Source organism: Hyperolius riggenbachi, chromosome 10 (assembly GCF_040937935.1).
Source record: "Hyperolius riggenbachi isolate aHypRig1 chromosome 10, aHypRig1.pri, whole genome shotgun sequence".
In the NCBI taxonomy this organism is placed as follows: Eukaryota; Metazoa; Chordata; class Amphibia; order Anura; family Hyperoliidae; genus Hyperolius; species Hyperolius riggenbachi.
Window position 1 is genome coordinate 632954 of NC_090655.1, and position 25669 is coordinate 658622.

General features: G+C 46.3%; 2 protein-coding genes across 3 annotated transcripts in view; both read right to left on the reverse strand.

Annotated features, from left to right (window-relative positions):
• The window catches only part of KCNIP2 (potassium voltage-gated channel interacting protein 2), a 606670-nt gene extending 583228 nt beyond the window's left edge, over positions 1 to 23442 (reverse strand). For both annotated transcript variants that reach the window (XM_068258786.1, XM_068258784.1), the window contains exon 1: positions 23064 to 23442. In XM_068258786.1, coding sequence (XP_068114887.1) covers positions 23064 to 23136 — 73 coding nt within the window. In that variant the 5' untranslated portion in view covers positions 23137 to 23442. The remainder of the gene's footprint in view (positions 1 to 23063) is intronic.
• Positions 23443 to 23807: 365 nt separating this feature from the next.
• LOC137535898 (uncharacterized) lies at positions 23808 to 24935 on the reverse strand. The gene has a single exon (XM_068257772.1). The coding sequence runs from the start codon at positions 24933 to 24935 to the stop codon at positions 23808 to 23810; it is 1128 nt and encodes a 375-aa protein (XP_068113873.1).
• Positions 24936 to 25669: the final 734 nt, after the last annotated feature.

A 25669-nucleotide genomic window follows, 5' to 3' on the forward strand; every position in this document is an offset into this window, starting at 1 on the left:
TAAGGCCCTCAGTCTCCCGCCTGTATCCTGACCATGTGCTGGAGACCACAGGACCACTATCCACTCTGTGTGACAATCTGACCACACGTGGTCATACAACACATTACAATCATCTCCATCTATTGCCTGTATCCTGTGCAGAGTGATGTGCGCTGTGCCGCATACTCAGGAGAGACCACATGCTGGACCACAGGACCGCTATCCACTCTGTGTGACAATCTGACCACATGTGGTCATACAACACATTACAATCATCTCCATCTATTGCCGGCAGGTACAGATCACATTGTACATTCATCATCTGCTCCTGTGTGACAATGGAGGCTCCCATCAAGTCATAAGAACATCAGACCACACAACCAGAGTCATCCTCGCTAAAAACTGCGTCAGAGGCCTCATCGGGAAATTACTACAATTCTTGTTTACTCACAACACAAACCTCCAGCCTAGCACAAGTGACAGGGCCTCTTAACATTACACCGCCAGTAATCAGAGCCACAACATGTTCCTTTGCTGAAAGTAAACCAAAGAAAAACCACCAGAAGTCATGTCTCTCAGGCAGCCGTTGAGCAGTAATTGCATGTCAAACACCATCCACTACATTGCTATCAATGAAGAAAGGCGGAGTACTGCTCCTCTCCTCCACTGACACATCGCCATGGTGACCCAGAGCCTCACTGTACAGTGATGCATAGTACCACTGCTGTGACTGAGGCCTACTGTGAAGCAAGGTGGAGTACTGCTCCTCTCCTCCTCTGACACATCGTCATAGTGACTATCACTGTACAGTGATGCATTGTACCATACCTGTGGCAGAGGCCTACAGTGAAGCAAGGCGGAGTACTGCTCCTCTCCTCCACTGACACATCGTCATGGTGACCCAGAGCCTCACTGTACTGTGATGCATTGTACCACTGCTGTGACAGGGGCCTACAGTGAAGCAAGGCGGAGTACTGCTCCTCTACTCCTCTGACACATCGGCACAGTGACCATCACTGTACAGTGATGCATTGTACCATACCTGTGACAGAGGCCTACAGTGAAGCAAGGCGGAGTACTGCTCCTCTCCTCCTCTGACACATCGGCACAGTGTTAACCATCATATTACTGATTCTCAGAGCAGGTCCAGCCACCAAACCGTGCTGCAAATGTAACCAGTGCGGTCACCCAACAAATCATCAGCAAGAGAGGCAGTTATAACCCACCTCTGTCAGAACCTGAGGAACAAGCCAGGGCAGCAAATTCACATCTCACATTTCCATCAAGCAGCAGCACATGTAAGCATGCAAGAGGAGTGACTGCAGCATCCCTTTATTGCAGGAAATACCTGACACAGATCACCTGCCTTGTGAGCATCGTCTGATCATTCCCTCCACCCAGGAATCAGCATTATCTAATACTACCACCTTACACATGCTGTGCAACTGGCCCATCTCTTCCCAGGAATGTGCATTATATAATACGGTCTCCTTCTCCATCTTCTGCAGCACATTACAGAGTACATAGTCATGTCACTGACTGTCCTCAGAGGAGCTCACACTCTAATCCTACCATAGTCATAGTCTAATGTCCTACCGTATTATTAGTATGTATTTATATAGCACTGACCTCTTCTGCAGCACTGTACAGAGTACATAGTCATGTCACTGACTGTCCTCAGGGGAGCTCACACTCTAATCCTACCATGGTCATATTCTAATGTCCTACCGTATTATTAGTATGTATTTATATAGCACTGACCTCTTCTGCAGCACTGTACAGAGTACATAGTCATGTCACTGACTGTCCTCAGGGGAGCTCACACTCTAATCCTACCATGGTCATAGTCTAATGTCCTACCGTATTATTAGTATGTATTTATATAGCACTGACCTCTTCTGCAGCACTGTACAGAGTACATAGTCATGTCACTGACTGTCCTCAGGGGAGCTCACACTCTAATCCTGCCATAGTCATAGTGCAATGTCCTACCATATTATTATTATCTATTTATATAGCACTGACATCTTCTGCAGCACAGTACAGAGTACATAGTCATGTCACTGACTGTCCTCAGAGGAGCTCACACTCTAATCCCACCATAGTCATAGTCTAATGTCCTGCCATATTATTATTATGTATTTATATAGCACTGACATCTCCTGCAGCACATTACAGAGTACATAGTCATGTCACTGATTGTCCTCAGAGGAGCTCACAATCTAATCCTACCATAGTCATAGTCTAATGTCCTACCATATTATTATTATGTATTTATATAGCACTGACATCTCCTGCAGCACATTACAGAGTACATAGTCATGTCACTGATTGTCCTCAGAGGAGGAGCTCACAATCTAATCCTACCATAGTCATAGTCTAATGTCCTGCCATATTATTATTGTGTATTTATATACCACTGACATCTTCTGCAGCACATTACAGAGTACATAGTCATGTCACTGACTGTCCTCAGAGGAGCACACACTCTAATCCTACCATAGTCATAGTCTAATGTCCTGCCATATTATTATTATGTATTTATATAGCACTGTCATCTTCTGCAGCACATTACAGAGTACATAGTCATGTCACTGACTGTCCTCAGAGGAGCACACACTCTCATCCTACCACAGTCATAGTCTAATGTCCTACCATATTATTATTATGTATTTATATAGCACTGACATCTTCTGCAGCACATTACAGAGTACATAGTCATGTCACTGACTGTCCTCAGAGGAGCTCACACTCTAATCCTACCACAGTCATAGTCTAATGCCCTATCATATTATTATTATGTATTTATATAGCACTGACATCTTCTGTAGCACTGTACAGAGTACATAGTCATGTCACTGACTGTCCTCAGAGGAGCACACACTCTCATCCTACCATAGTCATAGTCTAATACCCTACCATATTATTATTATATATTTATACAGCACTGACATCTTCTGCAGCACATTACAGAGTACATAGTCATGTCACTGACTGTCCTCAGAGGAGCTCACACTCTAATCCTACCATAGTCATAGTCTAATGTCCTACCATATTATTATTATGTATTTATATAGCCCTGACATCTCCTGCAGCACTTTACAGAGTACATAGTCATGTCACTGACTGTCCTCAGAGGAGCTCACACTCTAATCCTACCATAGTCATAGTCTAATGTCCTACCATATTATTATTATGTATTTATATAGCACTGACATCTTCTGCAGCACATTACAGAGTACATAGTCATGTCACTTACTGTCCTCCGAGGAGCTCACACTCTAATCCTACCATAGTCATAGTCTAATGTCCTACCATATTATTATTATGTATTTATATAGCCCTGACATCTACTGCAGCACTTTACAGAGTACATAGTCATGTCACTGACTGTCCTCAGAGGAGCTCACACTCTAATCCTACCATAGTCATAGTCTAATGTCCTACCGTATTATCAGTGGTTGTGCTGTGTGAATAGAGAGGAGCTGGTGGCCAATAGATCTCAGATAATCGCATTATCGGACGTTTCTTTAACCACGTTGCATTCCTGAGGTAACTCCCTCAGTCGCAGCCAGTCGAGGCATACAGCGCAATCACGTCACCATCACGCTCCCGATGACACAGATCGCTCCGACTGAGAGAATCGCAGCAGCCTAGGAGGACGGCGAGGGGGCCAGCGGCCTGGAGGGGGCTGGAGGAGGCCCCAGGGATGTATAAACACTTTTATTTGAACACTGAGAGCCCGATATAGTGCAGTATGTACTCCTATGTACAGAGGCGCTAGGATGAGACATAGATATTTGTTGCTGTATGCTCCATCCCCTATTGCCTGATAAAGCGGGGCCACACCAGCGAAATGCGTTGCTACGATCCTCTGGAGCGTATATATATATATATATATATATATATATATATATAAATTTGCTTGTTGATAGATCATCAGCCTATTTTTGTGTCTGCTTTAAGGAGGTAAGTCCACCACTGCCTCCCCCAATTTTTTTAAAGTTTAGCTACTTTTATCTTTTTGGCGCCTCTGTTCATTTCCACAAACACGTTTATTTGTCTCAGGTGTGCTTTTAAGTGGTTTATGAAATCAGGCCTGGATTTACATCACAGGGGCCTATAGGCACAGATGTCCTGGCACCCTAGACTCCGCCCTCCATTCACAGGAGCCTATAGGCACAGATGTCCTGGCACCCTAGACTCCGCCCTCCATTCACAGGAGCCTATAGGCACAGATATACTGGCACCCTAGACTCCGCCCTCCATTCACAGGAGCCTATAGGCACAGATGTCCTGCCACCCTAGACTCCGCCCTCCGTTCACAGGAGCCTATAGGCACAGATGTCCTGCCACCCTAGACTCCGCCCTCCATTCACAGGAGCCTACAGGCACAGATGTCCTGGCACCCTAAACTCCGCCCTCCATTCACAGGAGCCTATAGGCACAGATGTCCTGCCACCCTAGACTCCGCCCTCCATTCACAGGAGCCTATAGGCACAGATGTCCTGCCACCCTAGACTCCGCCCTCCATTCACAGGAGCCTATAGGCACAGATGTCCTGCCACCCTAGACTCCGCCCTCCATTCACAGGAGCCTATAGGCACAGATGTCCTGCCACCCTAGACTCCGCCCTCCATTCACAGGAGCCTATAGGCACAGATGTCCTGCCACCCTAGACTCCGCCCTCCATTCACAGGAGCCTATAGGCACTGATGTCCTGGCACCCTAGACTTCCCCCTCCATTCACAGGAGCCTATAGGCACTGATGTCCTGGCAGTCCCCCTCCATTCACAGGAGCCTATAGGTACAGATGTCCTGGCACCCTAGACTCCGCCCTCCATTCACAGGAGCCTATAGGTACAGATGTCCTGGCACCCTAGACTCCGCCCTCCATTCACAGGAGCCTATAGGTACAGATGTCCTGGCACCCTAGACTCCGCCCTCCATTCACAGGAGCCTATAGGCACAGATGTCCTGGCACCCTCCATGCACCTACAGACACCCACTGAACCGCATTGCAAGTGTACTGGCTGGCCCAACTGTCACTTCTCCCTCACTTCCCTTGCACGTCATAGGTAGCTACAGGTGTCCCCAGGTATTATGTAGCCAGAGGTACACTCAATAGTAAGTAGATAGAGGTGCCCCAAAGTATTACATAGCCAGAGTTGCAGCTAAAGGGAGATCTCGCCAGTGGAATGCCGAGAGCTGGGTGTGTAACCTCCCATTTACACTCTGCTCGGGACTCTGCCTAGGGAAGGAGGGAGGGAGGTGCTGGGGGAGGGGACTGATCGCCTTTCCACCATCAGGCGCCTCTAGGCACGTGCCTACACTGCCTTATGGTAAATCCGGCTCTAGATAAAATGGCTGATTGTCATGGTGGATACTTCTCAGATGATTAGAGCTCACATAGACCATCGTAAGTTGGATTGTTTAATGCTGTGGATCCAATAAATACAATCTATTATCTCCAACTGAATGTTCATATTGATAATACAATTGTTCGGTATAAATCGCACAGTTAATGGGCGTCTTAAAGTGGACCTGAACTCAGAACTTCCTCTCTGCTCTAAAAGATGTGCAACAGCATAATAAGCTTTCAAGGACAACTGCAGTGAGAGGGATTATGGAGACTGCCATATTTATTTCCTGTTACACAATACCAGTTCCCTGGCAGTCCTGCTGATCTATTTGGCTGCAGTAGTGTCTGAATCACACACCTGAAACAAGCATGCAGCTCATCCAGTCACACTTCAGTCACCTGATCTGCTGCATGCTTGTTCAGGGGCTATGGCTGGGAGTATTAGAGGCAGAGGATCAGCAGGACAGCCAGGCAATCTGCATTGTTTAATAAATATGTCAGCCTCCATATCCCTCTCAGTTAAGTTGTCCTTTAAGGCAGGCAGACTGTGGCCAGTACAGGAGCAGAGATTCATCTGCCGCTGTCACTGAAATGGCTTCTTTCTTCTGCGCGGAACGGCCGATCGCTTCAGTTTTATCTGAGAGGCTCGTTCTTCTCTGAAGCGAATGATCAAAGCGGCACAGAAAATCCCAGCGCAGGCCGGACAGAATTACTCGCTAAACGCTGAATATCCTCATAACAGAAGCCGTATCTTCATGTCTGCAAACCGACCGACAGAAGGAGGAGATCACTTCTCATGTCAGCACAGATTCCTTCATGGGAGCGAAAATACAAATACATGGTACGGGGCTGTCTGATAGCTCCATTCCAAAGCTGCATAAAATAGAAATAACTGGGATGTATCAGGGTGCGATAAGTACTATTCCCCCTCCTCCAAATAACTCAGAGGCAGATGTAATCTATCTGGGGTATAAATGACTGTTACACGCCCTGCACAGCATAGCATTGCGCTCTGGGGCAACCGCCACCAGCTAGGTCACTAATAATATCTGAGTTACAACTAACTTTCCGGACATTTGTGTGGCGTATAAGAATGGCGAGGGCCTGCCGGTCTCCGGTCATTGTACGATAGCTCTGCCATTCGCAGGATGCGTGGCGTATAAGAATTGCGATGGCGTGCTGGTCTCCGGTCATTGTACGATAGCTCTGCCAGTCTCAGGATTTTTGGCATAGAAGAATTGTGATGGCGTGCTGGTCTCCGGGCATTGTGTGATATCTCTGCCATTCGCAGGATTCTTGGCGTTCAGTAACAATACACTGGGAAGGTGCAGCATTAGTCATTATCACCTGAGCGTGTCCATTATCCTGGGAGAAGCGTCAGATATTGATTCTCTCCGTATGAGCGGTGGCGATCGAAGCTGCAGAGGAAAGCCAGTGATTCCAGCGCAAACACACCAAATAACTTCCTCTGTGAAGATCGAGGAATTTTGCCGCTATCTACTGTCTGTTCCGCAAGAAGCAGCGATCAGCGAATATCTACATTTTACTGTCACTGGAGCGTACCGACCCCTTGGAAGTGGCTTTGGCCAGGGATCGCTATACAGCGGCAATATGGCTGTATAAGATCCCTGGCAACTTTACCTATTTTTTTAACCTTTTTTTTTATGTTCAGAGTGTGGGAATTTAAAAAAAATGGCGTGGGGTCCCCCCTCCCAAGCCTTTTTAACCCCTTGTCCCCCATGCAGGCTGAGACAGAATGCGGAGCCCCAGCTGACTGGGGCTTCGTACCCTGAGCTATACCAGCCCGCATGGTCCATGGTATGGGGGGCTCCGGGGGAGAGGGGCGGCCAAGCCTTCCCCCCCCCCCTCACAGAGCCCTTGTCCAGTCCATGGACAAGGGGCTCTTCCCCACCTCCGGTGCCCCAGGAGGAGGTAGGGGCCGCCGATGCCCTGGGTAGGGGGTTCATGGTGGCATCTGGGTGTCCACTTTAAGAAGGACACCCCCAGATGCCCACCCCCCTCACAGGAGAAATGTGTATAGGGGTACATAGTACACCTTACCCATTTCCACAAAGGGTTAAGTGAAATAAAAACACAACAACAAAAAAATATTCTTAATTATCCAGAAATACTTACCTGTACCTTTAAAAAAAAAAAAAAAAAGTTCCCACGCCAATATCCTCTAATGTTGCGAGCTTCTTAAGCTGAATGAAAATCGCCACACACCACCATTCCCCGCCACTCCCCGCACAGCTCTCAGCTATAAGTGTAGCTGAGAGATAAAAGCATCTTTAAATTCTGGCTCCAAGGCTCCCCATTGGCTCCTTAACAGGCCAATGGGGATCCTCCTGATCCAATGGGGAACCAATGAGGAGCCTTGGAACCAGAATTTAAAGATGCCGCCCATCCCCCCAGAGCCCCCCCCCCCATACTATGGACCATGCGGGCTGGTATAGCTCAGGGTGCAAAGCCCAACTCAGCCGGAGCTCCGCATTCCGGCTATCTCAGCCTGCATGGGGGACAAGGGGTTAAGACGCTCAAGGTTTTTTTTTTTATTATTTCCCACACTCTGAACGTAAAAAAAAAAAAGTTTTAAAAAAGTAGGTAAAGTTGCCAGGGATCTTATACAGGCATATTGCGGCTGTATAGCGATTCCTGGCCAAAGCGCTGCAGCTCCAGTGGGGTTTCCAGGGGGTGGGTACGCACTACATACGGACCCCGTAAGGAAATTCATTGCGCTTTCTTTTGATGTATGTAAATTTACACTACCAATGGTAAATACATTATCTGTCATTTCACCCCATCTAAATGTATACTTTTTTTTCCTATTTTAACTTTCAAATCGATTTTCTCAAAACTATAAGATCTTTTTGTATTTTTTCCTCTTGTTCCCACTGTTTGGTGTTTCTGGCACATACGGTAGCTTTGCTATTAACCGCTAAAGTCGGCGGATTCCAACTCGTAATTACGGATGTAATGCATAGTTTCGTCTTGTGACCGCATGCAAATTCGGAATTCCGCTCCCATCCATAATTACGATCCCGGCTGATCCAGAAGTGGGTGGAGCCATGATGGAAACCACTGAATCTGGGATTGGGTGTGTCCAAGCATCCCTGACTGTGACATACTGAATGACAATGAGCCCCTCCCTTCAGAGACTGGGACGCCGGGCAGTATTCCAGCATGATAATGACCCCAAACCCACCTCCAGAGACAACCACAGCCTTGCTAGAGACACTGAGGGTGAAGGTGCCGGACTGGCCAAGCGTGTCTCCAGACCTGAACCCCTATCAGTATCTGTGGGGGGTCCTCATATGGAAGGGGGAGAAGCACAAGGTCTCTATCATCCGCCAGCTTCATCATGGAGGAGGGGAGAGGCTTCTAGTGGTGACCTGTGACCCTCTAGTGACCTCCATGCCCAGGAGAGATACAGCAGTGCTGGGGAATAATGGGGGGACACAGACTAGTCACACTGTGGGCAGAAGTGTGGCATTCCTCACTCAGAGGTGTACTCACTTTTGCTGCCAGAGGATTAGGTATAAATGGCTGTGCTGAGTTATTTGATGGGACATCTACATTCGGATTTAATGAAGGAGATGTAGAGTAATAAAGCAGACCGCGGATGATACACTCGGAATGTTTTGTGATCACTACAGGTGTGCCTTAAATATTTAATCTCCTTTCAATAGACGGCATTGGGGAAACAATAGAGAGGCGACAGATGCAGCCGTGTTCTGGCAGCTTATACAGCATAATACACCCCCTTCTTGTAGCGTTATATATACAGCATAATACCCCCCTCCTTGTAGCGTTATATATACATAATAATACACCCCCTCCTTGTAGCGTTATATATACAGCATAATACACCCCCTCCTTCTAGCGTTATATATACAGAATAATACACCCCCTCCTTGTAGCGTTATATATACAGAATAATACACCCCTCCTTGTAGCGTTATATATACAGCATAATACACCCCCTCCTTGTAGTGTTATATATACAGAATAATACACCCCCTCCTTGTAGCGTTATATATACAGAATAATACACCCCCTCCTTGTAGCATTATATATACAGAATAATACAACCCCTCCTTGTAGCGTTATATATACAGAATAATACACCCCCTCCTTGTAGCATTATATATACAGAATAATACACCCCTCCTTGTAGCATTATATATACAGCATAATACACCCCCTCCTTGTAGCGTTATATTCTGTATACAGCATAATACACCCCCTCCTTGTAGCATTATATATACAGAATACTACACCCCTCCTTGTAGCGTTATATATACAGAATAATACACCCCCTCCTTGTAGCATTATATATACAGAATAATACACCCCTCCTTGTAGCGTTATATATACAGAATAATACACCCCCTCCTTGTAGCGTTATATATACAGCATAATACACCCCCTCCTTGTAGCGTTATATATACAGAATAATACACCCCCTCCTTGTAGCATTATATATACAGCATAATACACCCCCTCCTTGTAGCGTTATATATACAGCATAATACACCCCCTCCTTGTAGCATTATATATACAGAATAATACACCCTCTCCTTGTAGCGTTATATATACAGCATAATACACCCCCTCCTTGTAGCGTTATATATACAGAATACTACACCCCCTTCTTGTAGCGTTATATACTGTATACAACATAATACACCCCCACCCCCCTGTAGCATTAAATATACAGCATAATACACCCCCTCCTTGTAGCGTTATATACTGTATACAACATAATACACCCCCACCCCCCTGTAGCATTATATATACAGCATAATACACCCCCTCCTTGTAGCGTTATATACTGTATACAATATAATACACCCCAACCCCCCTGTAGCATTATATATACAGAATACTACACCCCTCCTTGTAGCGTTATATATACAGAATAATACACCCCCTCCTTGTAGCGTTATATATACAGCATAATACACCCCCTCCTTGTAGCATTATATATACAGAATAATACATCCCCTCCTTGTAGCGTTATATACTGCATACAACATAATACACCCCCACCCCCCTGTAGCATTATATATACAGAATAATACACCCCCTCCTTGTAGTGTTATATATACAGAATATTACACCCCTCCTTGTAGCGTTATATATACAGAATAATACACCCCCTCCTTGTAGCATTATATATACAGAATAATACAACCCCTACTTGTAGCATTATATATACAGAATAATACACCCCCTCCTTGTAGCATTATATATACAGAATAATACACCCCCTCCTTGTAGCGTTATATATACAGAATAATACACCCCTCCTTGTAGCATTATATATACAGAATAATACACCCCCTCCTTGTAGCATTATATATACAGAATAATACACCCCCTCCTTGTAGCATTATATATACAGAATAATACACCCCCTCCTTGTAGCATTATATATACAGCATAATACACCCCCTCCTTGTAGTGTTATATATACAGAATAATACACCCCCTCCTTGTAGTGTTATATATACAGAATAATACACCCCCTCCTTGTAGCATTATATATACAGCATAATACACCCCCTCCTTGTAGCGTTATATTCTGTATACAGCATAATACACCCCCTCCTTGTAGCATTATATATACAGAATACTACACCCCTCCTTGTAGCGTTATATATACAGAATAATACACCCCCTCCTTGTAGCATTATATATACAGAATAATACACCCCTCCTTGTAGCGTTATATATACAGAATAATACATCCCCTCCTTGTAGCGTTATATACTGTATACAACATAATACACCCCCACCCCCCTGTAGCATTATATATACAGAATAATACACCCCCTCCTTGTAGTGTTATATATACAGAATAATACACCCCTCCTTGTAGCATTATATATACAGAATAATACACCCCCTCCTTGTAGCATTATATATACAGAATAATACACCCCCTCCTTGTAGCATTATATATACAGAATAATACACCCCCTCCTTGTAGCGTTATATATATACAGAATAATACACCCCCCTGTAGCATTATATATACAGAATAATACACCCCCTCCTTGTAGCATTATATATACAGCATAATACACCCCCTCCTTGTAGCATTATATATACAGAATAATACACCCCCTCCTTGTAGCGTTATATATACAGCATAATACACCCCCTCCTTGTAGTATTATATATACAGCATAATACATCCCCTCCTTGTAGCGTTATATACTGTATACAACATAATACACCCCCTCCTTGTAGCGTTATATATACAGAATAATACACCCCCTCCTTGTAGTGTTATATAAACAGAATAATACACCCCCTCCTTGTAGCATTATATATACAGAATAATACACCCCCTCCTTGTAGCGTTATATATACACAGCATAATACACCCCCTCCTTGTAGTATTATATATACAGCATAATACATCCCCTCCTTGTAGCGTTATATACTGTATACAACATAATACACCCCCTCCTTGTAGCGTTATATATACAGAATAATACATCCCCTCCTTGTAGCATTATATATACAGCATAATACACCCTTCCTTGTAGCGTTATATATACAGAATAATACACCCCCTCCTTGTAGCGTTATATACTGTATACAGCATAATACACCCCCACCCCCCTGTAGCATTATATATACAGAATACTACACCCCTCCTTGTAGCGTTATATATACAGAATAATACACCCCCTCCTTGTAGCGTTATATACTGTATACAGCATAATACACCCCCACCCCCCTGTAGCGTTATACAGTCAGGTCCATAAATATTGGGACAGCGGCACAATTCTAATATTTTTGGTTCTATACACAACCACAATGTATTTGAAATGAAATGAACACGATGTGCTTCATCTACAGACTAATAGTAATGTTTCACAGCGCGGATATACTCTTCTTAATAGTATATCTCTCCACTTTAAACGTTTATCTCCTGATGACGGCAAACGCCGAAACTAGTCGGGACAAGAGCGGGCAGCACGGAGGCAGGAGTACCACATACAGTGGGAAGCGTAACAAGCCAGGGAGGGTCCTAAGTGGATTAGGACCCTCTAGAAGTGCCCACCTCGTATTGCCTGTACTGCTTTTATCCAGAAAGAAATGAGCTTTTACTATCCACTGAAAGCATCCCTGTTCATTTTGTTCGCACGCTGAGTGCACACAGGTGGTGAAGTGGAGAGATACACTATACCACACTATACACGAGGGCAGCACGGTGGCGTAGCGGTTAGCTCTCTCGCCTTGCAGCACTGGGTCCCTGGTTCGAATCCCAGCCAGGGCACTATCTGCAAAGAGTTTGTATGTTCTCTCTGTGTCTGCGTGGGTTTCCTCCGGGCACTCCGGTTTCCTCCCACATTCCAAAAACATACGGATAAGTTAATTGGCTCCCCCTAAAATTAGCCCTAGGCTACAGTACTTACACTACATAATATAGACATATGGCAATGGTAGGGATTAGATTGTGAGCTCCTTTGAGGGACAGTTAGTGACAAGATATATATATACACTGTACAGCGCTGCGTAATATGTCGACGCTCTATAAATACTAAATAATAATAATAATAATAATAATAATACACTATTAAGAAGAGTATATCTGCGCTGTGAAACACTACTATTACATTGACTACTTGGATGTGAGGATTCATCCCTACACAGCAGCAACTTACGCTCAGTAAATTGGGGCGCCACGGTATTCATCCTGATAACTTTATCTACAGACTGTTAAGCTGGCCATACACTGGCCCGATTTACCGCCGTTTCGACAGCAGATTCGATCACTGGGATCGAATCTGCTGCCAATCGTTCGCGTTACATGCCGAATTTCGATTCATTTCGTCCGATTCCATCGATCGCGCCGTGCGGAAAATTACCGTCGATCGCCCGCGGGTGAAGAGCGCATCGCTAGCGGCGTTCGAGTGCCCGACGACCGACGCAATAGAGCCCGCATACATTACCTGCTCCGCCGGCGCGACTGCCCCCGCTCGTCTCCGCTCTTCTCCGCTCTGGTCTCCGGCATGCCTTCACTTATTCCTGCCCGGCAGGAAGTTTAAACAGTAGAGGGCGCTCTACTGTTTAAACTTCCTGCCGGGCAGGAAGAAGTGAAGCATGCTGGAGCCGGAGACCAGAGCGGAGACGGAGAAGAGCGGAGAGAGACCCGGGAGTCGCGCCAGCGGAGCAGGTAATTTATGCGGCGGGGGGGGGGAGCGGCGGCACCACCATTGTGAACGGTTTCAGGCTGAAATCGGTTCACAATCTGTTTGCAGTAAAGGTAGCCATACGATCCCTCTCTGATCAGATTCGATCAGATAGGGATCTGTCTGTTGGTCGAATCTGATGGCAAATCGACCAGTGTATGGCCACCTTTAGCTTTAATTTGAGGGTATTTACAACCAAATCAGGTGAACGATGCAGGAATTTCAACGGTTTGCATATTATGTGCCTCCCACTTGTTAAGGCAGCAAAAGTAATGGGGCAATGGGCTTCTCAGCTGTTCCATGGCCAGGTGTGCACTATGCCCCCATTATCACAATTACAATGGGCAGATAAAAGGTCCAGAGTTCATTTCAAGTGTGCTATTTGCATTTGGGATCTGTTGCTGTCAACTCTCAAGATGAGATCCAAAGAGCTGTCACTCACTATCAGTGAAGCGAGCCATCACTGGGCAATGGCAAGACAAACCCATCAGAGAGATAGCAAAACATTAGGCATGGCCATAACAACTGAGCGGGATTGTCACCATAAAAATCACATTTCAACAGCAACTGGTCTGAGTGTATTAAGTGACAAAGATGCTAATCCTGCATTCAAAACTATACGGTAAATCACACATTTAGGAATGTAATGTGATTTCTGCCCTTTGGAGATTAAAACAGGGCTCTGCATCAACTCTGTATTGTAATTTTTGGTGAGGCTTTTGCCCTGGATCCCCCTCCGGCATGCCACAGTCCAGGGGTTACACCCCTTGTAACAACTTTTCCATCACTTTTGTGGCCAGAAACAGTCCCTGTAGTTTTGGAATTTGCCTGCCCATATGCCCACTTGCGGCAAATTTGCATTTGCGAACAGAAAATTTGATGTTGGTGACATCGCTAATGTCTATGAGTTCCAGACTTCAACTGTAACTGACTGCAAAGGATTTGCAACCGAGTATTTGCTGCCAGGCAACAGATATTGTTTAACGTGGGCAGCACGGTGGCGTAGTGGTTAGCTCTCTCGCCTTGCAGCGCTGGGTCCCTGGTTCGAGTCCCAGCCAGGGCACTATCTGCAAAGAGTTTGTATGTTCTCTCCGTGTCTGCGTGGGTTTCCTCCGGGCACTCCGGTTTCCTCCCACATTCAAAAACATACGGATAAGTTAATTGGCTCCCCCTAAATTGGCCCTAGACTACAGTACTTACTCTACATAATATAGACATATGGCAATGGTAGGGATTAGATTGTGAGCTCCTTTGAGGGACAGTTAGTGACAAGATATATATATATACACTGTACAGCGCTGCGTAATATGTCGGCGCTATATAAATACTAAATAATAATAATAATAATAACGTGCACCTGAACTCTTGCACAGGACAGAAGGAAAACGTAGAGAAATCCACCCTGTATGTATTTAGAGAGTTGAGCCTGTCTAATGCCTCCTCATCTGTGACTAATCACAAGTTGTAATCTGATCTCTCCCCTGTGTCAGCTGACTGCCATGGCAGATAAGCTCATTTAAAAGCACAGAATGTTAACAATATGTCTGCTTCCATTAAAGCAGGAAATAGACACACTGCAGATTTATTGCAGGATTTGTATCAGCTGTAACAAAGGAATGTTTCTTTTTAAAGCATATTATGCTGTTGCTTATCATTTAGAGCAGTGAGGAAGTTCTGAGTTCAGGTCCGCCTTAACAGAAAATACATTTGGCAGCTTCCATATGCCTCTCACTGCAGTTGTCCTATAAGTGTGACGGTCAGACAGGTATGTGTGCTGCCGAACGCCCCCTGCGTATCACTGACCGACCCGCGTTCCTGAAATCTGCTGCACGACTCTGCGGGGAGAGCCTGCAAATTATAACATAAATCGGAACACATAAACATGAGGCCCTCCGAGGCAAACTCACAACACAGAGCGTTCACCAGCGACGCGCCTTCCCCTTTAAGGCCACCACACAGAGCCTCCCCAGTGACATGCCTTCCCCTTTAAGGCTTTAGCACAGAGCATTCCCCAGCGACACACCTTCCCCTTTATGGCCACAGCACAGAGCCTTCCCCAGCAACGTGCCTTCCTCTTTAAAGAGACTCCGTAACAAAAATTGCATCCTGTTTTTTATCATCCTACAAGTTCCAAAAGCTATTCTAATGTGTTCTGGCTTACTGCAGCACTTTGTACTATCACAGTCTCTGTAATAAATCAACTTATCTCTCTCTTGTCAGACTTGTCAGCCTGTGTCTGGAAGGCTGCCAAGTTCTTCAGTGTTGTGGTTCTGTGATGCACGCCCCCCTCCAAGCCCCTCTCTGCACACTGCCTGTGTGTTATTTAGATTAGTGCAGCTTCTCTCTGCTCTATTATCTTTTACAAGCTGTATAAATCCTCCTCTGAGCTGGCTGGGCTTTCACATACTGAGGAATTACATACAGGCAGAGATGTCTGCACTCTGCAGGAAGAAACAGCCTGACACTTCAGTGGAAGATAGCTGCAGGGGGAAAGAAATACACAAATGATCTCTTGAGATTCAAAAGGAAGGCTGTATACAGCCTGCTTGTGTATGAATGTATTTTCTATGTGTGGACATACTGTACATCAACCTACTTCCTGTTTTGGTGGCCATTTTGTTTGTTTATAAACAAACTTTTTAAAACTGTTTTTAACCACTTTTAATGCGGCGAGGAGCGGCGAAATTGTGACAGAGGGTAATAGGAGATGTCCCCTAACACACTGGTATGTTTACTTTTGTGCGATTTTAACAATACAGATTCTCTTTAAGGCCACAGCACAGAGCCTCCCCAACTACGTGCCTTCCCCTTTAAGGCTTTAGCACAGAGCGTTCCCCAGCGACACACCTTCCCCTTTAAGGCTTTATCATAGAGCGTTCACCAGCGACACGTCTTCCCCTTTAAGGCTTTAGCACAGAGCGTTCCCCAGCGACGCGCCTTCCCCTTTAAGGCTTTAGCACAGAGAGTTCCCTAGCGATGCACCTGTCCCTTTAAGGCCACAACACAGTGTTCCCCAGCAATGCGCCTACCCCTTTAAGGCCACAACACAGTGTTCCCCAGCAATGCGCCTTCCCCTTTAAGGCCTCAACACAGAGTGTTCCCCAACGACACACTTTCACCTTTAAGGCTACAACACAGAAGGCTTGATTCACAAAGCGGTGCTAACAGTTAGCACGCTGGTGAAAAGCTCTTTATCACGCCTAAACTCAGTTTAGGCATGATAAGTTCCCCAGCGACGCACCTTCCCCTTTAAGGCTTTAGCGCAGAGTGTTTCCCAGCGACGCAGCTTCCCCTTTAAGGCTTTAGCACAGAGCGTTCCCCAGCCACGCGCCTTCCCCTTTAATGCTTTATCATAGAGCGTTCACCAGCGACACGTCTTCCCCTTTAAGGCTTTAGCACAGAGCGTTCCCCAGCGACGTGCCTTCCCCTTTAAGGCCACAATACAGAGCCTCCCCAGCAACGTGTCTTCCCCTTTAAGGCCACAACATAGAGTGTTCCCCAGCGATGCGCCTTCCCCTTTAAGGCCACAACACAGAGTGTTCCCCAGCGATGCACCTTCCCCTTTAAGGCCACAACACAGAGCGTTCCCCGGCGATGCGCCTTCCCCTTTAAGGCCACAACACAGAGTGTTCCCCAGCGACGCGCCTTCCCCTTTAAGGCCACAACACAGAGTGTTCCCCAGCCACGCGCCTTCCCCTTTAAGGCCACAACACAGAGTGTTCCCCAGCAATGCGCCTTCCCCTTTAAGGCTTTAGCACAGAGCGTTCCCCAGCGATGCACCTTCCCCTTTAAGGCTTTAGCACAGAGCGTTCCCCAGCGAAGCGCCTGTCCCTTTAAGGCTGCTCCACGCTGTCTCTGGCGTCTGTAGGTGTATGCAAATTCCCACCTGCGCAGCGCTCAGATGAATGTCACCGCCATCATGTCAGCCAGGCCTTATCTGGCCTCAGGGGAACTACCAGAGCCTGTGCAGCCTGCTGGGCATTGTAGTCCTCCGCCGCAGGCGGACAGAAGAATGCTGATCGTTATAATCGCGAAATGACAGATCCCTCTACCGACAGCTCCAATTCCTCAACAACAAGAGATTAGAGAACGATTTCCACAGTCTGCAGTCATCACAGCAGAGCGATCTCATCAGTTCATTAAAGTGACAGATGACACCAATTCCTTCACACGATCAACCGGACAATCCAATCAGATTGCGAGATCACAGCGGAGAATGTCATTGGTTGTTTCTCTTTAGAACTAAACAGAAGGAGTGCGATGTGATCGTGGGCACTCAACGGTTAAATGGACTGCAATGTGGCCGGTATAAAATCGGTTAAACACGTAAGATGAATGCCGTGATCGGGACGCAGGCGATGGTTGGGGCCGAGTGCTGTACGGACGCGTTGCTGGTAGATGAGCGCTGCGTCCTGCTGCTATGGATGGGGGAGGAGAGGGAAAGAACTACGCTGATTGTTTATATAGTTCCATAGTAACGTGCATAGCGAGGACAGTGCCGGCGAGGAGATTGGCGTGCGACATTGTCAGTGTGTGGTTACCGGGAAGCTCAGTGTGAGAACACGATAAGAAACGAGATAGTTCAATATTATTCTACCAATGGCAATACTCACGCCCACTAGTTTATGAAAGTTACCCCCCCCCCCCCCCCCCCCACCCCGCGTCTCTCTCTCAGGCATGCATAGATCTGTATAAATACCTGGACTTCTTTGTAGAGAGCAGGGTGATAATTGCAGCATGTGTGGAGGAAGGAGGATTGATTTTAGACATGACTGTGTACTATGTAACGTGCTGCAGAAGAGGTCAGGGCTGGTGATGAGTTCAGTCACCTAATAACCATTACGCAAAATTTTGCGTAATTCCCGAAATTACGATTATGGCTGTAATCAAAATATCACGAATTTCCTGAAATTATGCAACATTTCGCGTTTGAGGAATTTCATGATTACGATCGTTTACGTAACACAAACAAATCAGATTTTCATGTTTAACACGAAAATACGTCCGTTCTCAAAATGAGATTCCAGTCCAGAGCCTCCTGATACATGTAAAGCAACAGCACGTGCAGGGACCTTTGCATTGCCCCAAACCAAGTGTCTCAGCATGCATGACTGCTAAGCCACCATGGCAAAGAGCACCTGTCTAATGCTTCGTTTGCAAAGAACGATAGTTACCAGACGAACGATATTGGAAAGATTGGAATGCAACGATGGGATGCAGCGATCATCATACACATTTTAATGATAGTTCTCGCAGAAAAGAACGATCAGAAGGAAATGTTGCGTACATATTAATATAAAATTTAAAAAAAAAAAACACTGACATGGAGTTACAATAGATACAAATATATGATTGTTAACTTAAAAACAAAGTTTAATTGAAATGAGCAATGTAACAATCTTTACGGCCGCGCTACAAAGGAAGTACTGAAGCTGGGCAGAATTCAACGCAGGCGCATTGGCCCTTGTAACGATCGTTCTTGGCCGATGTCTGTACACACTATAGTTTTGTAACGATTGTCGGTAGATACGATCTGTCAGGTTGGATATTTCCATCTTCCCGATGTCGTTCTTTTGTCGTTCGTCTTAATGATCGTTGGGTAAAGTTCTTTCCCCGATTGTCGGCGGAACGATCGTTAATGAGCTGCTTCAAACGACCATAGTCGCCAGTGTGTACGCAGCATTAGTATTGTCTGCAGATAGAGCCTCCTGATACATTTAAAGTGACAGCATGTGCAGGGACCTTTGCATTATCAGTAATTGCAATCAATGGGTGAGTTTCCTGAGTTTAGTCATTACCTAAATGTGCATAATTACTATTAGAAACAAAATTACATCCATTTTTGTAATTAAATTACTTTGTTTCTATAGAAAACACAAAATTACGAAATTTTACGTTAATCGGAATTTTGAATTATGATTTGTATGGCAATTACAGAATTACCAATTCGTGTCGTAGTAGCAAAATTCACATCCGTAATTAAGGAAACGCAAAATTACGAAAATTTCAGCTCAACACTAGTCAGGGCTATATAAATACATAATAATAATATGGCAGGACATTAGACTATGACTATGGTAGGATTAGAGTGTAAGCTCCTCTGAGGACAGTCAGTGACATGACTATGTACTCTGTAAAGTGCTGCAGACGATGTCAGTGCTATATAAATACATCATAATAATATGGTAGGACATTACACTATAGCTATGGTAGGATTAGATTGTGAGCTCCTCTGAGGACAGTCAGTGACATGACCACCATGTACTCTGTAATGTGCTGCAAAAGATGTCAGTGCTATATAAATACATAATAATAATATGGTAGGATATTACACTATGACTATAGTAGAATTAGATTGTGAGCTCCTCTGAGGACAGTCAGTGACATGACTATATACTCTGTACAGTGCTGCAGGAGAGGTCAGTGCTATATAAATACATAATCATAATATGGTAGGACATTAGACTATGACTATGGTAGGATTAGATTGTGAGCCCCTCTGAGGACAGTCAGTGACATGACTATGTACTCTGTAATGTGCTGCAGGAGATGTCAGTGCTATATAAATACATAATAATAATATGGTGGGACATTAGACTGTGACTATGGTAGGATTAGAGTGTGAGCTCCTCTGAGGACAGTTAGTGACATGGCTATGTACTCTGTAAAGTGCTGCAGAAGATGTCAGTGCTATATAAATACATAACAATAATATGGTAGGACATTAGACTATGACTATGGCAGGATTAGAGTGTGAGCTCCTCTGAGGGCAGTCAGTGACATCACTATGTACTCTGTAATATGCTGCAGAAGATAGCAGTGCTATATAAATACATAATAATAATATGGTAGGACATTAGACTATGACTATGGCAGGATTAGACAGTGAGCCCCTCTGAGGGCAGTCAGTGACATGACTATGTACTCTGTACAGTGCTGCAGAAGATGTCAGTGCTGTATAAATACATAATAATAATATGGTAGGACATTACACTATGACTATGGTAGGATTAGAGTGTGAGCTCCTCTGAGGACAGTCAGTGACATGACTATGTACTCTGTAAAGTGCTGCAGAAGATGTCAGTGCTATATAAATACATAATAATAATAATAATATGGTAGGACATTAGACTATGACTTTGGTAGGATTAGAGTGTGAGCCCCTCTGAGGACAGTCAGTGACATGACTATGTACTCTGTATTGTGCTGCAGAAGATGTCAGTGCTATATAAATACATAATAATAATATGGTAGGACATTAGACTATGACTATGGTAGAATAGATTGTGAGCTCCTCTGAGGACAGTCAGTGACATGACTATGTACTCTGTATTGTGCTGCAGAAGATGTTAGTGCTATATAAATACATAATAATAATATGGTAGGACATTAGGCTATGACTATGGTAGGATTAGATTGTGAGCTCCTCTGAGGACAGTCAGTGACATGACTATGTACTCTGTACAGTGCTGCAGAAGATGTCAGTGCTATATAAATACATAATAATAATATGGTAGGACATTAGACTATGACTATGGCAGGATTAGAGTGTGAGCCTCTCTGAGGACAGTCAGTGACATGACTATGTATTCTGTAATGTGCTGCAGAAGATGTCAGTGCTATATAAATACATAATAATAATATGGTAGGACATTACACTATGACTATGGTAGGATTAGCGTGTGAGCTCCTCTGGGGACAGTCAGTGACATGACTATGTACTCTGTAATGTGCTGCAGAAGATGTCAGTGCTATATAAATACATCATAATAATAGGATAGGACATTAGACTATGATTATGGCAGGATTAGAGTGTGAGCCTCTCTGAGGACAGTCAGTGACATGACTATGTACTCTGTAATGTGCTGCAGAAGATGTCAGTGTTATATAAATACATCATAATAATAGGATAGGACATTAGACTATGACTATGGCAGGATTAGAGTGTGAGCCTCTCTGAGGACAGTCAGTGACATGACTATGTACTCTGTAATGTGCTGCAGAAGATGTCAGTGCTGTATAAATACTTAATAATAATATGGTAGGACATTAGACTATGACTATGGTAGGATTAGATTGTGAGCTCCTCTGAGGACAGTCAGTGCCATGACTATGTACTCTGTAAAGTGCTGCAGAAGATGTCAGTGCTATATAAATACATAATAATAATATGGTAGGACATTGCACTATGACTATGATGTGAGCTCCTCTGAGGACAGTCAGTGACATGACTATGTACTCTGTACAGTGCTGCAGAAGATATCAGTGCTATATAAATACATAATAATAATATGGGAGGACATTAGACTATGACTATGGTAGGATTAGAGTGTGAGCTCCTCTGAGGACAGTCAGTGACATGACTGTGTACTCTGTAATGTGCTGCAGGAGATGTCAGTGCTATATAAATACATAATAATAATATGGTAGGACATTAGACTATGACTATGGTAGGACTAGATTGTGAGCTCCTCTGAGGACAGTCAGTGACATGACTATGTACTCTGTACAGTGCTGCAGGAGAGGTCAGTGCTATATAAATACATAATAATAATATGGTAGGACATTACACTATGACTATGGTAGGATTAGAGTGTGAGCTCCTCTGAGGACAGTCAGTGACATTGCTATGTACTCTGTAACGTGCTGCAGAAGATGTCAGTGCTATATAAATACATAATAATAATATGGTAGGACATTAGACTATGACTATGGTAGGATTAGAGTGTGAGCTCCTCTGAGGTCAGTCAGTGACATGACTATGTACTCTGTAATGTGCTGCAGAAGATGTCAGTGCTATATAAATACATAATAATAATATGGTAGGACATTACACTATGACTATGGTAGGATTAGATTGTGAGCTCCTCTGAGGACAGTCAGTGACATGACTATGTACTCTGTAATGCGCTGCAGAAGATGTCAGTGCTATATAAATACATAATAATAATATGGTAGGACATTAGACTATGACTATGGTAGGATTAGAGTGTGAGCTCCTCTGAGGACAGTCAGTGACATGACTATGTACTCTGTAAAGTGCTGCAGAAGATGTCAGTGCTATATAAATACATAATAATAATATGGTAGGACATTGCACTATGACTATGGTAGGATTAGCGTGTGAGCTCCTCTGGGGACAGTCAGTGACATGACTATGTACTCTGTAATGCGCTGCAGAAGATGTCAGTGCTATATAAATACATAATAATAATATGATAGTACAATGTATATGTAAAGCAATCGCTGCTAAAACTGCCACATGACATCATGTCACAAATAGTTAAGAGTCTCCTAGCATTACATAGTCGGAGACCCCCTGGTAGGATATAGTTAGAGTCCCCCTGCTACCCCCCCCCCCCCCCCCCTCGCTCTGTATGAAGTTTGGGAGCTGCTGCTGACCCTCTCCCCCCCCTCCTCCAGGAAGATCGGCCGATGCTCACAAGACTGCGCGATCCGTCCCCCCTCCCCCCAGATGCTGCGATCTCCCTCGGATCGGAGCGACTCACCGGTCAGCTGATCGTACGATCCGTCCAGATCTCTGGAATCCGTCAGGTCGGCTCTCCTCCCCTTCCCCCTCATAGTGAGGAGCAGCAGCAGGGACCCCCCGACACCCCCGGGACCCCCACAGATCCTCCGCGCCGGCAGCTGCAGCAGCTTCTGCACAATTCCCCGATCCAGGATAATCCGTCCGGCGGCAGCTGCGGCAGCGGGGGGGCCCGGCCGGGGGGGAGGAGGGGGCAGCAGCGGCAGCACGGAGGCTGGAGGCGGGGAAGCTGCTGCTCGTTACTCTGCTGCTCTCTATTCCCGACTATTCCGCCTGTCAGCAGGAGAGCTGCACTCACCTCCTGCTGCTGCTAATCCGCTGCCGATACAGAGCCTTCCCTGCCTTCCATGCCTGCCCCTCTCTGCCTTCCCAGCATAATACCCCCCTCCTAATCCACCGATACAGCCCCTTCCCTGCCTGCCCCTCTCTGCCTTCCAAGCATTATACCACCCCTCCTAATCCACCGATACAGACCCTTCCGTGCCTGCCTTCCATGCCTGCCCCTCTGCCTTCCATGCCTGCCCCTCTCTGCCTTCCCAGCATAATACCCCCTCTGCCTTTCCTCTCTGCCTTCCATGCCTGCCCCTCTATCTCCCAAGCATTATACCCCCTCTCTGCCTTCCATGCATAATACCCCCCTCCTAACCCACAAATAGAGCCCCCTCTCTGCCCTCCATGCCTCCCTAGCATAATACCCCCTCTCTTGTTATCCTTGTGCCCCCCTCTCTGCCTTCCCAGCATAATACCCGGGGAGGGGGGGATTCCCAGGCGGTACGTAGGCGTCCCTCCGGAGGGGGGTATTCCCGGGCTGTACGGAGGCGTCCCTCCGGAGGGGTGATTCCCAGGCTGTACGGAGGCGTCCCTCCGGAGGGGGTGATTCCTGGGCTGTACGGAGGCGTCCCTTTCGGAGGGGGTGATTCCCGGGCGGTACGGAGGCGTTCCTCCGGAGGGGTGATTCCCAGGTGGTACGGAGGTGTCCCTCCGGAGGGGGTGATTCCCGGGCTGTACGGAGGCGTCCCTCCGGAGGGGGTGATTCCTGGGCTGTACGGAGGCGTCCCTCCAGGGAGGGGATTCCCGGGCTGTATGGAGGAGTCCCTCCGGAGGGGGTGATTCCCGGGCTGTACGGAGGCATTCCTCCGGAGGGGGTGAATCCCGGGCTGTACGGAGGCGTCCTTCCAGAGGGGGTGATTCCCGGGCTGTACAGAGGCGTCCCTCCGGAGGGGGTGATTCCCTGGCTGTACGGAGGCGTCCCTCCGGAGGGGGTGATTCCCGGGCTGTACGGAGGCGTCTCTCTGGAGGGGGTGAATCCCGGGTTGTACGGAGGCGTCCTTCCAGAGGGGGTGATTCCCGGGCTGTACGGAGGCGTCCTTCCAGAGGGGGTGATTTCCGGGCTGTACGGAGGCGTCCCTCCGGAGGGGGTGATTCCCTGGCTGTACGGAGGCGTCTCTCCGGAGGGGGTGATTCCCGGGCTGTACGGAGGCGTCCTTCCAGAGGAGGTGATTCCCGGGCTGTACGGAGGCGTCCTTCCAGAGGGGGTGATTCCCGGGCTGTACGGAGGCGTCTCTCCGGAGGGGGTGATTCCCTGGCTGTACGGAGGCGTCCCTCCGGAGGGGGTGATTCCCGGGCTGTACGGAGGCGTCCCTCCGGAGGGGGTGATTCCCGGGCTGTACGGAGGTGTCCCTCTGGAGGAGGGGATTCCCGGGCTGTACGGAGGAGTCCCTCCGGAGGGGGTGATTCCCTGGCTGTACAGAGGCGTCCCTCCGGAGGGGGTGATTCCCGGGCTGTACGGAGGCGTCCTTTCAGAGGGGGTGATTCCCGGGCTGTACGGAGGCATCCCTCCGGAGGGGGTGATTCCTGAGCTTTTTTTGCATTCCGATTTTTCCATGCATATCAATGAATTTACTTTGCACGATTTGTATGCAGTTAACGTCACCTTTATATTGCATTTCTGTTGATTGGCATTGCAATTGCATCCATGTAGGGCCAAATCCCACTGGGTGCCACGGCTGAATGGCTATAGACGTGCCACGGGTGGCTGCAGGGATTCGGATGTGGTCTGTGGAGAGCTGCAGCCGGCACTATTTTCAGGAGGCCACACACATGATTGGGAAGCAGCCTATTGATTTCAGCAGGCTGTGAAGTCGCACCCGTTATCGCGACGAGCAGAAGGTGGCAGTGATTCGTGGCTGGTGGAAATAGGCCTGGTGGCCTCTCGCACACTACATGTCATTCCAATTTGTTATATGATCTGATTTTTTATTCCGATTAAAAAACATAATAGCATGCGGTACTTTTTTTAATCGCAATCTAAAATTGGATCATAAAAAAAAAAAACAAACCTAATTGCATGTAGTGTGCAAGAGGTCTAAAGCTGGTTTGTTTTTGTTTTTTTGCAGAAACTTTGAATGTGAAAATTCGCATTAAAATGCACATACTGAGCTATGCAGGGAGAGCAGAGGCAATGCATCTTGTTTGTAATTGTGTGTGAAACCCGACACCCGAGGCTTTCCATATAAGGCCCGGTTCACATTAGCGTTCCAGGTCCGGCTTCCCCGGACCCGGAACGCT

Coding starts and splice junctions, on each gene's coding strand:
- LOC137535898 (XM_068257772.1), bottom strand. CDS start 24,935: ATGCCTCCGTACAGCCCGGGAATCACCCCCTCTGAAAGGACGCCTCCG.